The 16004-nt window shown below is 37.1% G+C and overlaps 2 protein-coding genes across 3 annotated transcripts in view; both read right to left on the reverse strand.

The window, feature by feature from the left end:
• Positions 1 to 470: 470 nt before the first annotated feature.
• On the reverse strand, positions 471 to 5951 carry LOC306877629 (2-hydroxyacyl-CoA lyase 1-like). The gene is made up of 4 exons (XM_079429493.1): positions 5691 to 5951; positions 5461 to 5568; positions 4212 to 4398; positions 471 to 2210 (listed from the first exon to the last, which is right to left on the reverse strand). Exons 1-4 carry the CDS (start codon positions 5711 to 5713, stop codon positions 2187 to 2189), a joined length of 342 nt encoding a protein of 113 aa, XP_079285619.1. The 5' UTR covers positions 5714 to 5951; the 3' UTR covers positions 471 to 2186.
• Positions 5952 to 8107: 2156 nt separating this feature from the next.
• Positions 8108 to 16004, reverse strand: part of LOC306878091 (serine/threonine-protein phosphatase 6 regulatory ankyrin repeat subunit A-like) — a 33433-nt gene continuing 25536 nt past the window's right edge. For both annotated transcript variants that reach the window (XM_079430205.1, XM_079430204.1), the window contains 7 exons: positions 15651 to 15738; positions 15491 to 15574; positions 12718 to 12863; positions 12533 to 12615; positions 12328 to 12410; positions 12147 to 12238; positions 8108 to 9835 (listed from right to left, as the gene is read on the reverse strand). In XM_079430205.1, coding sequence (XP_079286331.1) covers positions 9552 to 9835; positions 12147 to 12238; positions 12328 to 12410; positions 12533 to 12615; positions 12718 to 12863; positions 15491 to 15574; positions 15651 to 15738 — 860 coding nt within the window. In that variant the 3' untranslated portion in view covers positions 8108 to 9551. The remainder of the gene's footprint in view (positions 9836 to 12146; positions 12239 to 12327; positions 12411 to 12532; positions 12616 to 12717; positions 12864 to 15490; positions 15575 to 15650; positions 15739 to 16004) is intronic.

Here is a 16004-nt window from a genome sequence, read left to right on the forward strand (position 1 = left end):
TTTGCAAATCAGCACAACTTTATTAGTAATCTCAGTTTATATAGAATGACAGAGAGTCAAATTTTCTGTGGGCAAAACTACACACTGGTGTTCATTTATCAAAATCAGTGTGATAACTTGGTGTGACCATATACAATGTCTGAACTGGAAGACTTGAATCTGAGACAGGCTTCCACTGGCATGTGATGTACACACATGCATAAAATGACAGAATTAGCCTGCATGCTCTGTAGTGGAATATCACAGATGTTTTCCAACCCCTCTCGTCTATCTCACCCTCCCTCTCTGTGTCCTTTTTTTTTCAGGACTTATTGCCCCCCACTACTCACAATTTATTGGCGCCTTTACTTTCCCTCAGAATTAATGATAGAGCAATTATGAAGAGGGCCGTTTAAAAGCCTGATGGGAGATGCAGTCTGTAAACGCCTCCAATCAGACAGAGTGCAGAACAAAGAAGACAATCAGAGAAAGACAGGCTCTTATGAATCGCATTTTAATTTCCCATCACTTCCCCTGGAGACAAAATCTTTCAAAGAACATCAAATTACATTAATTGTGAAGTTGTTATTAGAAAAATATTTTTAAATCACTATAATTCTTTATACAATAACAATGTACAGCAAGTAAGGCCATTTTTGTTTGTGCACAATAATTAAAAAATGATAAGGCTTTAAAAGCGTGGCTGCTTTTGTACAATCCTGTTATTCCCACCTTTTCAAACATTTTCAGATTTGGCTGTGAAAATGGTTCTTTTAATAAGTAAATATGTTTTAAGGTTGTTGGGAACATTTCTACACCTGGACGGTTAAAAGAATCAAATATACAGTACATAGTCTAAACTGCCATATATGACCCTTAATTTGTTATTAGAAATTGTTTGCATTTTCTCTATAAAAGGAATAGTTCACCTCAAAATCATCAATTCATTTCAAACCTGTATGAATTTTGAGGAAAAGAGGCATGGTAGATATACATATTATCAGTGAATAATAATTTTAGAAGCTCTTAGTAGAAATATGGTGCACAAATCATATTAATTAATTAAGTTTGAGAGACATGGTCACATCGAAGTGCTGCAGGGATGACATATTCTTTATAAGCCAACCTGGAAGTTAGGCTTCCCCAGTGAAAAATAAACATACTAAAATGTATCTGAAATACATTTGTTTCATGCTAAGTATACTACAAATACATTTACATATTATGCACTTAATAAAAAAACCTGCATTTGTACTTTTAACATTCTAAACTGGTATACTTAAAGTCTGCTGAATTGGAACAACTAATTTTGTGCTTAATGCACTTTAATTGTGCAGAAGTACTGCTGAAGTCCAACTAATGAAATACTGAAGTATATTGGACTGTGCTAAAGTGGAACTATTGTAAGTATAATTCAGGTACACTTGAAATATCTTGCATTTAAAGACCGATATTATTCAAAGATCAAACAATCCTCATCAATAGTGACATTAAAACACATTTTAGGCTTAATATTAAGACATGTGCAGAAGTAGTACTCCAAATAAAGTTTAATTATAATTTTATATCAGTAAGTCTTGAGCGATATGTCAGTAAATTTGAACTATGCTTAGTATGAAATACAAGAATTTTAAATATATTTTTTACTAGGGTTACCTTGACAAAAAGTCAATAAGATCTTTCAACTGGCTTTTGGATTACTGCAGAAAATATGAAATATGAATGAAATGGCACAGTACTGTATTTTGAGCTTGTATAATTTCAACCATTTAACCAATAACCTACTGACTTCAGGATGAAGGAACTGGTGGTATAAATGTAAAACCGTGTGCCCAAGTATTCCTGCAGCACCTTATGAACTGTTGTTGTTGTATGTAAAGATGTGCGTGAAAATTCTTACAAAAAAATTATATTTTAGTGTTCCATAGAAAACGTGAAGTCATAAAGGTTTAAAACGACGAGGTAAATGATGCCAGATCTTTTATTTTTAAGCTAAGTTTCCCTTTAGGTACTTATAGAAAGAACTGGAATCTATAGAAATTAATTTCAGTCATTAGAGATTGAGATCATGTAAAATGATACAGCTTTTCTTTTAATAGGAAATGGTGCCACCTACAGTAAATTAACCAAATGTAGTGAAAGAAACAGCATTTGGTCATCAAGACATGATCCGATCTCATCCGATATCCGTCTAAGCTCTAAAGATTTTAACGTGTCAGCCAGGGAAACTCCTAGGAGATAAACACAAAGTCTCATATTATGATATGAACATTAAAGACAACAAAAGTTCTGTTTGCACATGAATCAACTCCATTGAAGTCGATCCTGTTTATCTCGAAATGCTTTTGTAACATTAGAAAGTTTCCATTCATCGTTGGGGAAGCCCTTTGAGTGTCAGTGTGACATATTCAGAGAGTTTCAGTGCTCCAGGCCGCTATGACACTCAATCCTTCAATATGTCTGCATGTGGTTGCCAGGATACACCCAGCACAACATAGAGGGTCACAACTTTCAATAATGGGGGTCTCATAACTTTCAAGAATAGAAAGGTCAGTTATGTTTAATGTGTGTGTATGTGAGAGGGGGAGAAAAAAACGTTTGAGCATTGAAATTTACGGTTACACGGGTCTTGTGATGTTATGAAGTTTTAGTCATGGCCTAATGGTTAGCGAGTCTGACTCGTAATCCAAAGGTTGCGGGTTGGAGTCTCGGGCCGGCAGGGATTGTAGGTGGGGGGAGTGAGTGTACAGCGCTCTCTCCACTCTCAATACCACGACTGAGTACCGAACCCCCAACTGCTCCCCGGGCGCCGCAGCATAAATGACTGCCCACTGCTCCGGGTGTGCGTGGACTTTGGATGGGTTAGTTGCAGAGTAAAAATTCCGAGTATGGGTCACCATACTTGGCCACATGTCACTTCACTTTCACTTCAACAGTCAAACATGTCAGAAGTCCAACACCACACCGCGCTTTTTCCAATAACTTAAAATGTAGGTGTTTTTTTCCCCTCTATGAGCCCCATATTCTCCTATATACGTTATACTATATTATCCATAAACACCTGATTTATCAAATATGATACTGAGCAAAAAACACATGCAAACTTTCTTTTAGATTTTTTTAGATTTTGTCTAAAGGTTTAATAAACAAATATTTATCTGACTATTATTGTGTATGACAGGCAGTGGCTCAAATGGAACAAAAATATACATTTTGGAGCAGTTGCTGATAATTAAATTGCCACAAAATATGTTAAAATTCTGAAAGCTTGTAAATCATTGAGATCATTATAACAGTATAGCAGACTACTTGTATAAAATAGATAAAAATATAAGTTTTCACTCTATATTTCCCAATAATTTGTCGTAGTAAGATGATATTTAAATGCTTAGTTTTATAATCAAAGGTCTGTGGTTTTTATTGTGGGGCAAAATTGTAACACTTTAGTACAAGGACCAATTCTTACTATTAACTAGTTGCTTAAACCACTTATTCTTCAAGACCATATTCCACATCTCTAATACTACCCAATATCTAAACTTAACAGCTGCCTAACTAACTAGTAATAAGCAGCAAATTAGGAGTTTATTGAGGCAAAAGCCGTAGCTAATGGTTTGTTAATAGTGAGAATTGGACCTTAAAATAAAGTGTGATCGGCAAAACATATAATGCAGTGCAATACAATGATGATTAAGAGATGAACAAATAAACGTAAGACCTTCGAACTATCCCTTTAAAAGCCTGATGCATCATATTTGATACTACATTTTAACATTATTAAAAAAAAAAAACAATGTATAGATAATCAAGTGAACCTACGTTCCTTGCTTCAGCCCAGTAAGTGGTAATTGTTCATCTTGAAATATTATCACAATATACTGTAAAAGTTATTCTTATATTGACTTCATAAAACTCAGTAAAGATTTCACAGCAAATAGACACGTGACCCACAACCTGAAGGGGGACGGCTGAAATTTGATTTGCTTATTAAGTATATACTATCAATCAGGAGATAGAATGCATGTAGTAGATTGTGTATAACAGGTTTTTCAGCAAAGTTTTGATCATGATGACAATTTAGAGGCCCTGGTTGCATATCAAATACAATTCAGTATGCTTTATAGGATTAAAATGAGAATATAAAATTAAGTGTTTTATCTAAACTGTTAATGATATTCCAGCTGATTGAACTATAATGCAAGGCTGTCTGTGTGTGTGTGTGTGTGAAGTACCTGTTGTTTGCGGTCTGAGGCTGGGTCTATAAGTACGTTGAGGAGGCTGGGCATCTGTGTGTTGTTCAAAATTTCCTGTAGTGCACTGCGTAGTTCCTCCTCTGTTCGGACCAGATACCCACGGCCCCCAAATGCACTCATCACCTGCTCGTACCGCGCCTCTGGTAGTAGTGTCACCGGAGGAGCACTAAGACACAAGATTTGATACATTCTAGGTTCGATAGATATTAACTTTATTAACAGCGTCTCATTGCATTTGCAGTTAAACCCAGTCTTTCAACATGGAGCAATTTGTTGTATTATCTTCATTCCATCTTAGTCCAAAATAAATCATAGATAAGTAGTGTCACACTCATTTTACTAGGCTGCTTGCAACGCTTAAAATAAAATCTGTAACACAAGAAATCTGTAATGAAAATCTGTTTTAGTCTCATGACAGAGTGGTTCTGTTGTCCTGGCTATAGATAATCTTGTATCATGTCGACCTGACATTTATAAACATTAGATCTAGAATTATAAAATAATATTAATCCAAGTATTAAGTGTTAAACATGGATGAATCCGTCTGGCATGTTTTAATATCCTGGTAGGAAAACTAACAATACCCTCTACTGTCAAAAATGAGAAGTGCATACCATCTGACCAGAAGCGTAGATAAAACATATCTCGGAAATGAAAAATTACCAACTAGAAGAGAGATTAAAAGCAGAAGAAGGGAAATTCCAGTAGCACTTCATTTTACAGTCTTGTTACTGTGCATACTATGTACTTACTTACTAGTTACTTGCAATAACAATAACTAGGTAATAACCCTGAACCTACCCCTAAACCTAACCCTAACCTGTGTAGTTACCTTATATTACCAGAACTTTCTTAGGTAGGTACACTGTAAGTACATGTAAGTTCACATACTGTAAAATAAAGTGCAACTGAAATTCCTGCATGAGCTTTAACTAGGGATGCACAAAATATCTTAACCATATTAGTTATTGATCGGTTATTGATTTTTAGTTTTTCTTATTGACAATTTTTCATATTTCCGCTTTTAAACCTTTTAAAACTGAGATGTCCAAACCAGGGATTGCGGGACAAAGTTGATCCCTAATGACCTTTGATTTGGCCTGCCTTGCCTCATCACACGAGGGAAGAAAATAGACCCACATTTAAGTATTTTTGGCCCTAGCAGTAAAAGGTTTGGGCACCTAGAATGATCCCAGACCTTTTCTTTAATGCTCTAGTCTAGACTCACATGGTGGTCATGTCTCCCATCTTTTCCATCTCTTTCCAAGTCTTTGGATCCACTCCACTGTAGATGCCATTGTTGTTGATTACTATGATGACGACTGGCAGTTTATACCTATTCAGAATTAGGAAAAAAAATAAGTTCAGAGTGTTTATAGTGACAGAGGAAAACGGTACCATTTTATTATACTGCATAAATGCCCTATAGGTGTAGCTATAGCTGGATGTTTCATTCACCTGCACGTTGTCTCCACCTCCATGCCAGAGAAACCGAAGGCATTGTCTCCCTCTACACACCATTCTCTGAGCACTCTTCTGCGTCTGCTCCAAAACTGCTGCTGCGATGGCAAATCCTGGACCCACCCAAAAGTATCTAACCTGTACAGGAGATTCAGGTTACTGCTCTGAACAACATCACACAGGTAGAACTGAATGAATCAGTTTTTGAATTAATTTCTTGAATGAATGATTCGAATACATTTTTAATAGCCTCTTTTCATTACCAAAAAAACAAAGATGCGCACACAGGAATTGATAGACAGAACTGAAACTTTAATTTTGCAACTATCTGATTCTGGAACTGATTTTCGATTCCCAACCCTACTGCAGAACGTAACTTTTGCTGCTCTAGCGGTTAATAAAAAGAACTGCATGCTTCTTGCGGAAGAACACTGTAGCCGGAGCTACTTCTCTCAGTTTATGTCTATGACGAATCACGCATGTGCTGGGCTACTCCGCAGCGGTACCTACCAGAACCAATCTAAAATAGCCCATATATAAAAACTAGTGCTGTCAAACGATTAATCGCATCCAAAATAAAAGTTGTTACATAATATATGTGCATGCTTGCATATTTATCATGTATATATAAGTACAAACACATGAATGTATATATAAAAAAATGTGTTTATATATTAAGTATATTTACTTTTACTTACTTTTTTAAAGTAAGTATATTTATATAGAATATAAAATATAAGATATAAATGTATATGTAAATATTTTCAAAATATATACTGTATGTGTGTGCATTTATATATACAGGTGCTGGTCATAAAATTAGAATATCATGAAAAAGTTGATTTATTTCAGTAATACCATTCAAAAACTGAAACTTGTATATTAGATTCATTCATTACACACAGACTGATATATTCCTTTAATTTTGACGATTATAACTGACAACTAATGAAAGTCCCAAATTCAGTATCTCAGAAAATTAGAATATTGTGAAAATGTTCAATATTGAAGACCCCTGGTGCCACACTCTAATCAGCTAATTAACTCAAAACACCTGCAAAAGCCTTTAAATGGTCTCTCAGTCTAGTTCTGTAGGCTACACAATCATGGGGAAGACTGCTGACTTGACATTTTTCCAAAAGACGACCATTGACACCTTGCACAAGGAGGGCAAGACACAAAAGGTCATTGCTAAAGAGGCTGGCTGTTCACAGAGCTCTGTGTCCAAGCATATTAATAGAGAGGCGAAGGGAAGGACAAGATGTGGTAGAAAAAAAGTGTACAAACAGTAGGAATAACCGCACCCTGGAGAGGATTGTGAAACAAAACCCATTCAAAAATGTGGGGGAGATTCACAAAGAGTGGACTGCAGCTGGAGTCAGTGCTTCAAGAACCACCACGCACAGACGTATGCAAGACATGGGTTTCAGCTGTCGCATTCCTTGTGTCAAGCCACTCTTGAACAAGAGACCGCGTCAGAAGCGTCTTGACTGGACTGCTGCTGAGTGGTCCAAAGTTATGTTCTCTGATGAAAGTAAATTTTGCATTTCCTTTGGAAATCAAGGTCCCAGAGTCTGGAGGAAGAGAGAAGAGGCACATAATCCACGTTGCTTGAGGTCCAGTGTAAAGTTTCCACAGTCATTGATGGTTTGGGGTGCCATGTCATCTGCTGGTGTTGGTCCATTGTGTTTTCTGAGGTCCAAGGTCAACGCAGCCGTCTACCAGGAAGTTTTAGAGCACTTCATGCTTCCTGCTGCTGACCAACTTTATGGAGATGCAGATTTCATTTTCCAACAGGACTTGGCACCTGCACACACTGGCAAAGCTACCAGTACCTGGTTTAAGGACCATGGTATCCCTGTTCTTGATTGGCCAGCAAACTTGCCTGACCTTAACCCCATAGAAAACCTATGGGGTATTGTGAAGAGGAAGATGCAATACGCCAGACCCAACAATTCAGAAGAGCTGAAGGCCACTATCAGAGCAACATGGGCTCTCATAACACCTGAGCAGTGCCACAGACTGATCCGACTCCATGCCACGCCGCATTGCTGCAGTAATCCAGGCCAAAGGAGCCCCAACTAAATATTGAGTGCTGTACATGCTCATACTTTTCATGTTCATACTTTTCAGTTGGCCAACATTTCTAAAAATCATTTTTTTTGCATTGGTCTTAATTGATATTCTAATTTTCTGAGATACTGAATTTGGGACTTTCATTAGTTGTCAGTTATAATCATCAAAATTAACGGAAATAAACATTTGAAATATATCAGTCTGTGTGTAATGAATGAATCTAATATACAAGTTTCACTTTTTGAATGGTATTACTGAAATAAATCAACTTTTTCATAATATTCTAATTTTATGACCAGCACCTGTATATATAATAAATATACACAGTACACATACATATGTAAACAAAAACTTTTATTTTGGATGCGATTAATCATGATTAATCATTTGACAGTAATAAAAACTTATAGGTGTACCGTAGTGATTCAGGATAAACCAAAAACACGATTTGGAAAATGGATTCATGATCTACTCGCTTATATAAATTTTTTAACATTTGAAAGAAAAAAAAAAAAAGTTACGGACTGCAGCTTTAAACATTTGATAAGAAAAATAAGATTCAAAGTACTGAACTCATTTATTTATTTGATCAACCATAAAATATACAGGAATCTCGTTGTGAGTAGGGGGCAGCAGCGGCCATCGACCGCACCAATCACTCTCCTTTTTCCCCAAGAAAAGGACAGGAAAGGAAACAGATCCCTGCTGACCCCCTCCCAGCCGGGAAGCTATATTGAACAGATTTCCAGTTTCAATCATTCCAAAAATCAAAGCTTGAAAAGAGACAAACACAGGTTTCTGACAGGCCATCACAGAAGGATCGAGTGGTTTCATTTGCTAAATCAAAGCGAGCATACCTGCCCAAAAATGTTAATAGGAGCCAGAAAAAATATAATATATATTTATATTCATATATCAACATACAAAGAGATCAAATGCTGTTCTACCATTGGTTTACACAGTGTTCCTCATTCTGGAGCAAAGCATGCTGGGAGCCGTTTGCCTCTTCATTTTCAGTGCTTTTCACAGACATAATGTTGAACTTGTGCATCGAAGATTTGTTCTCTCAAGCTGCCCCTTCCCTCCATACAGTAATTTATGAAGGCACAAAATGATGATGAAATATGGAAAGGAAAAATAAATACCATAGATAAAAATAATAATTTATCCTAAAACTGAAGATGGAGACAGTTAGCATTTTAACATCACTCATGCTTGTGGCCAAACGCATTACAATGCTGATGTTCATGTCCTCAATTTGCCCTTGTGGTTTTGAAACTACCGAAACTCTTTTTTTAATTTTTAATTTTTTTATTTATCCCCCTCAGAGGGACAGAGAAATTGACAGGTATTAAAATCGCATTTTAAAAAATAAATCATTTCTTTCCAAGTTGTAAATGATCGATTCAGAAGTGCACACTGACTTGAAACTGTTGAAAGCATCACAAATATCCCAGTCTTTCGCGACGGAGGATTTGAACGTCCAATTCCAGTTGCACTATGACAGTGTCAAACTGCTTGTGCAAAAGTTGGTCCCAGGCTGCTGATTCTTGTCTTTTATTGCCATGTCGAGAGGCCCACCCACTTATCCGTCATATTTGTGTAGGGCAAGATATGCTGGCAGAGGTTGAGCTGATGGATAAGGGGGCTGGGAGGGCCAGCCTGCTGCGCCTCATACATGTGTTTGTTTGTGTGTGATGTGTGTAGAGACTCTTAAGGCTCTGCGGAGTGGCCGGCCGCTGGGTAATTAAGACAAGACGTGCGCCTCTCCTTTCCTCCTCCTCAGTACGTCTCTGAGTCAGAGTCGTTTAGCTCATCGTCCTTGTAGCAGCCATCGTGGCGGGCGATGCTGTTGAAACTGCAGTAGGAGCTGTGTTCGGAGCGGAGCATGGGCAGACTGTTGAACGTGACGCTTTTGGTGGGGCTGGTGTAATGATTGATGGCACTGAACGTGAGGCTGGGCACTGCACCTCCACCGGGAGACACTGGCATCATGGTGGCCAAGATTAGCGCCAGGCAATCTGCCACATCTTTGTTAGGAGCACAAGCGAGGGCTGGAGTGTAGCCTTTAAGAGAAACGAGAGAAGACCAGTCAAAAAAAAATCCAAATATAATCTATACAGTAGAGAACAAAAGTAAAAAATAAAATAAAAAAAATTATATATATATAGATATATTATGAATTGGGAGATCAATGATTTGTTTTGCTTATTTGTAAACCTTGTTACCAAAATATGTGACCCTGGATCACAAAACCAGTCTTAAGTGTCAATTTTTCGAAATTGAGATTTATACATCATTTGGAAGCTGAATAAATAAGCTTTCCATTGATTTATGGTTTGTTAGGATCTGACAATATTTGGCTGAGATACAACTATTTGAACATCTGGAATCTGAGGGTGCAAAAAAATCTAAATATTGAGAAAATTGCCTTTAAAGTTGTCCAAATGAAGTTCATAGAAATGCATATTAATAATCAAAAATTATGTTTTGATATATTTACGGTAAGAAATTTACAAAATATCTTCATGGAACATGATCTTTACTTAATATCCTAATGATTTTTGGCATTAAAAAAATGATAATTTTGACCCATACAATGTATTTTTGGCTATTGCTACTATTGTTTGGTTTTGTGCTCCAGGATCACATGAGTTTATAGTTTAAAAATTTCCATGATTTCCTAAATTTCATTATAGCCTGTAAAATACAAGTAAAAAACAAAGTTGATAAAATTCACATACAAAACAATAAAATAAATGCACATAAACACAGTAACATTCAAAAAGTCTCTTATTCTACCAATTCTTTTTTTTCCCTCAAAAATACAATTTTATGTTTCACAATATATTGTATTTTTGAAGAAAAAAAAAGAAGAATCGGTAGAATGTCATTTATTCCTGAGAGAGGCAAAGCTGAATTGTCAGCAGCATCGTTATTTCAGTCTTCGTTGTCACACGATCCTTCTGAAATTATTCTAATATGCTGATTTGCTGCTCAAGAAACAATCAATTTTGAATGATTCAATGACTCACTCAAGATTTACTTTTGTTACTGGATGAATCAGTGTTTCTGAATTAATTCTTTGAATGAAAAAAAAAAAAAAAAAAAAAAAAAAGAGCACACAGGAATTGATAGGCGGAATTGAAAATGTAATTTTGCAACTATCCGATTCTGGAATTGGAATTGATTTTCGATTCCCAACCCTACTCCGTAACTTAGTCCGTAACTTTTGGTGCTCTAGTGCTCTAGCGGTTAATAAACACAACTGCATGCGTCTTGTGGAAGAACATTGTAGCCAGAGCTGACTTCGTAGTTCACTGTCAAGCTACGCAATATCGCGTTCATTATGCCTTTATCTTTTTATGCCCAAACATACACACTGCCTAAAATTCAAAAAGCATAATAGGACCCCTTTAATTAATATTTAAGAAATTTTAAATCATTTGAAAATGGATTAAAAAAATAAATGTGTAAAATAAACACTTTAGATGACAAAGTATTTCTCACAAATAAATATTTAATAAAAATATAATTAAAAAGGAAGTAAACACTGTAACCAACAGGGCACTTAGTATTCTGGGAAGTTTGTGCGCATTGGGAATCATATTTTTTCAAATAAAGCCAAGGTAACACTCATTTTACATACAACGAAAATGACATGAATATTGGAGTGGGCAAATGGATAAATTGCAGCATAGTTTGAAATCACGCGTTTAAAGTTTGTCGATCGTGCATCTCCAGTGAAGCATTCAATTTGCACGGGCCGACCATTATGCAGAAAACACGCGATCAGGCAATAAACAAATGCACACTTCACAAGATCTCTCAGCTGGATTCGACTAAGTTTGCAAGGTTTGTGAAATCAAATGTTCATTAGTCATTCAAAGACTTGTTTAAATTATATAAATGCGTGTTTGCTGAATGCTGATGGCAAATGAGAAAGTATAATAATGTCTTTATACCAATAATATAAAAGCAATCGTTATGATACTTTTTTGTATACATTTTAATTCCCATGTTTAACAGTTCTATTTGATTATTAGACAGACTTCTATCCGTATTAGACAGAACTGTTTAACGACGACACCGAACAAGAGGGAGAATGAGAGCACTGTGTGCTCAAGCGCTACCGTTTTCAACGCCATCAAAAAAGTCCTGCCTCAAACATATCGGCCAAACAGAAAAACTTATTGGCCGATGCCTATATTTGAAAAATGCCAAATATCGGCCTTGGCAATATATCGGTCGACCACTAAAACATACAAGTACACGCACACAAATAAAAGGGTCACCAACATATTCTCCATCTCTAAACATTTTAAACAAACATTAAAAACTATAGTCATGATAACTTTAGAAATCATCAGCATTTACCATTTTCATCCACGGCTAGCACACTAGCACCCTTAGCTAGTAGTTCTTGGACAACCACAGTCAAGCCATTCCTGGCAGCCACATGCAGGGGCCTGGAACATGACAATTTAATATTAGGCTTATAGTTTAATATATTTTTGTACATCAGTGTAAGTGCATAATTTCTGTGTGTTGACCATACGTTTGTAAAGCTGCATTGGTGGAGTTGATGAGGTTTCTGTCAGTGATCTTCTCCAAGATCAACAAGGCACTGGTTTCATGACCCTATAGAGATCAAATAAAAACCAATACAGTGACAGTAACATTTATGAGAACATCACACAATCTATACTAGATGCTTACAACTTATGAGGAATTGAGACACGAGAGAACAGTGTTTCTCATACCTTACTGCAGGCCAGATGGAGAGCAGTGTTTTTGTTGGCATCCTGTAGCGTGAGATCTGCTTTTGCACTGCTCACCAACACCTCTGCCAAACACAGACAGACATCATGACACATCAAAAAACAAACACAAACTCAGTTAACTACAAAAACGAAAAACATTTGAGGTTTGAGCGTCTAAGTCCTACCGACTGCATTAGTCTGGCCGTTCTCAGCAGCCATCATGAGTGGGGTTTTGCCTCCAGCATCCACACAGTTCACTTGTGCGTTATGACCCAGCAAGAGCTGCAGACACTCCACATGATCAGTGAATGCCGCAGCATGAAGAGGAGTCCTGTCACAGAGAGAAAAAGTAACAAAATGGATCTCAACCACAAAAAGTGTTTTAATGTTTGGCCACATGCAAAGTCAGAAACATTTATTTTGAAATCGCAATGTACAATCAATCACATAATTAGAAATATTTATAAGGTTTATTAATGATTTAAGGCACAGGTTTATAAATGATTTACATTACAAACCTAGTGAGATAACGCATGGTTTTCCCAGATGAACGTAAACTCACCGCATATGCAGAGGAAGAGTTTAGGCCCTTTCACACAGTCTTTACTGGTAAATTAAAATCCTTTTCAAAACTACCGGTTGTTCTGTTAATCATATAGTTCTTATGGAGATGACAATTATTTTGAGCTATTTACAAAGCTCTGCTGCTTTTTAAATAGCTTTTCTTTGTAAATATGGCGCTAGATAGACATCTTTGACCATTGCGCCTCGCAGCCTTTTCAATGTGTCGCACGCTCGAGACGCAGCCACTTCTTTTTCCATTCCTCTGCTATTATGCGCGTCTCGTGTTTATATGAGCAAAAACTTCTGATGGCTAGTAATGTTAGTTTGGTTGAGAGTGAAAGCTGTGTTCCTCTCATACCATTGGTAGGCAAACTAATGAATTCGAACGTGATATCAACAAGTTTTTTTAAATGTAGGACTTTACATTTACATTTTACATTTACATTTATTCATTTAGCTGACGCTTTTATCCAAAGCGACTTACAATTGCTATATATGTCAGAAGTCGCACGCCTCTGGAGCAACTAGGGGTTAAGTGTCTTGCTCAGGGACACATTGGTGTCTCACAGTGGATTTGAACCCGGGTCTCTCACACCAAAGGCATGTGTCTTATCCACTGCGCCATCATCACCACGGACTTTCTTTTTTTTTTTACACTGCCAAACCCCACACACTGGAGATCCGAACTTTAAGCCCTGAGTGATGTGAAACAGATGACTCCGCCCCCCCCCCCCCATCCCCTCAAATTTTTTTTTTTTTTTTTACAGATCTACACGATTCACGTCAATGACCTATTTCAAGGTGAAAATTTCATTTCAAATTTCGCCGAAAGTTGACAAGTTTGCACCCCTGTAAACGGTTTGAACTCTTAAAATATAAATAAATATTATATACAGTGGTGTGAAAACGTTTTGGCCCCCTTCCTGATTTTTATTTTTTTGCATGTTTATCACACTTTAATGTTTCAGATCATCAAACACATTTAAATATTAATCAAAGATAACACAAGTAAACACAACATGCAGTTTTTGAATGAAGCTTTTTATTATGAAGGGTAAACAAAATCCAAAGCATCTCATTAGGATACAGGTCGGGACTTTGACTAGGCCACTCCGAAGTCTTCATTTTGTTTTTCTTCAGCCATTCAGAGGTGGATTTGCTGGTGTGTTTTGGATCATTGTCCTGCTGCAGAACCCAAGTTCGCTTCAGCTTGAGGTCACGAACAGATGGCCAGATATTGTCCTTCAGGATTGTTTGGTAGACAGCTGAATTCATGGTTCCATTTATCACAGCAAGTCTTCCAGGTCCTGAAGCAGCAAAACAGCCCCAGACCATCACACTACCACCACCATATTTTACTGTTGGTATGATGTTCTTTTTCTGAAATGCTGTGTTACTTTTACGCCAGATGTAATGGGACACACACCTTCCAAAAAGTTCAACTTTTGTCTCGTCAGTCCACAGAGTATTTTCCCAAAAGTCTTGGGGGTCATCAAGATGTTTTCTGGCAAAACTGAGACGAGCCTTTATGTTCTTTTTGCTCAGCAGCGGTTTTCGTCTTGAAACTCTGCCATGCAGGCCATTTTTGTCCAGTCTCTTTCTTATGGTGGAGTCATGAACACTGACCTTAACTGAGGCAAGTGAGGCCTGCAGTTCTTTAGATGTTGTTGTGGGGTCTTTTGTGACCTCTTGGATGAGTCGTCGCTGCGCTCTTGGGGTAATTTTGGTTGGCCGGCCACTCCTGGGAAGGTTCACCACTGTTCCACGTTTTCGCAAATTTGTGGATAATGGCTCTCACTGTGGTTCGCTGGAGTCCCAAAGCTTTAGAAATGGCTTTATAACCTTTTCCAGACTGATAGATCTCAATTACTTTCTTTCTCATTTGTTCCTGAATTTCTTTGGATCTCAACATGATGTGTAGCTTTTGAGGATCTTTTGGTCTACTTCACTTTGTCAGGCAGGTCCTATTTAAGTGATTTCTTGATTGCGAACAGGTGTGGCAGTAATCAGGCCTGGGTGTGGCTACAGAAACTGAACTCAGGTGTGAGGGGGGGGGGGGGGGGGGGGGGGGGGGGCAAATACTTTTTCACACAGGACCATGCGGGTTTGGATTTTGCTTTCCCTTCTTAAAAAATCCCTTCATTTAAAAACTGCATGTTGTATTTACTTGTGTTATCTTTGATTAATATTTAATTTTGTTTGATGATCTGAAACATCCAAGTGTGACAAACACGCAAAATAATCAGTAAGGGGGCCAAAACGTTTTCACACCACTGTGTATGTATATGTATATATATATATAAATAAATAAAAGAAATGAAATGAAAACGTGTTCTCACAAGCCAAATCGATCTTAACTGATGAAAGGTTGAATAAACAGAATAAGACCAGTACCTGTTTTTGGAATCTGTTGAATTGACGATGGCAGGACTAAGTGTGTCTATCAACATCTCAGCTGCTCCTTCATTGTCATTTATACTGAAGGTAAAAAAAACAGCTTCAATATTTTGCCCTTTTAAACAAACACATACCAACCTAAACCAAATCCACTTACACAGCACAGTGAAGGGGGCTAAAGGTGTTCCCTTCAGTCTTATGAAATAACTCCTGCTCCAGCAACACTTCTACACATGTGTCATGACCTGCAGAGAGAGAATTTGGTGTAATAACAGTTTATCTAACAAGCTTCAGGAATCCTGCTAAAAAATAAATAAAGAAATCATGGCGATCATATTTTGTGCTGGTTGGTATTTCACCTTATAGGGTCTAGTCACAGCAAACCAGACCTTTGGGATTTCAACAGAGATTTTAAAATGAAACTGCATTCCTATGAACCCTTTCCCAATGAGTCATTTCTCAGATTAATGCAAGTGACATCTGTATTTTTCAGAATAACATGCTTTCATTT

The sequence above is a fragment of the Barbus barbus genome (assembly GCF_936440315.1).
Source record: "Barbus barbus genome assembly, chromosome: 12".
NCBI classification, from domain to species: Eukaryota; Metazoa; Chordata; class Actinopteri; order Cypriniformes; family Cyprinidae; genus Barbus; species Barbus barbus.

Excerpts from the sequence above, each read along its gene's own strand:
- LOC306877629 (XM_079429493.1), bottom strand. The coding sequence starts at position 5,713 with ATGGAGGTGGAGACAACGTGCAG. Across the intron at positions 4,399-5,460 it reads ATGGGAGACATGACCACCAT|TGCTCCTCCGGTGACACTAC; the intron begins GTGAGTCTAGAC and ends CTTGTGTCTTAG. Across the intron at positions 2,211-4,211 it reads CCTCAGACCGCAAACAACAG|GAGTTTCCCTGGCTGACACG; the intron begins GTACTTCACACA and ends TTTATCTCCTAG.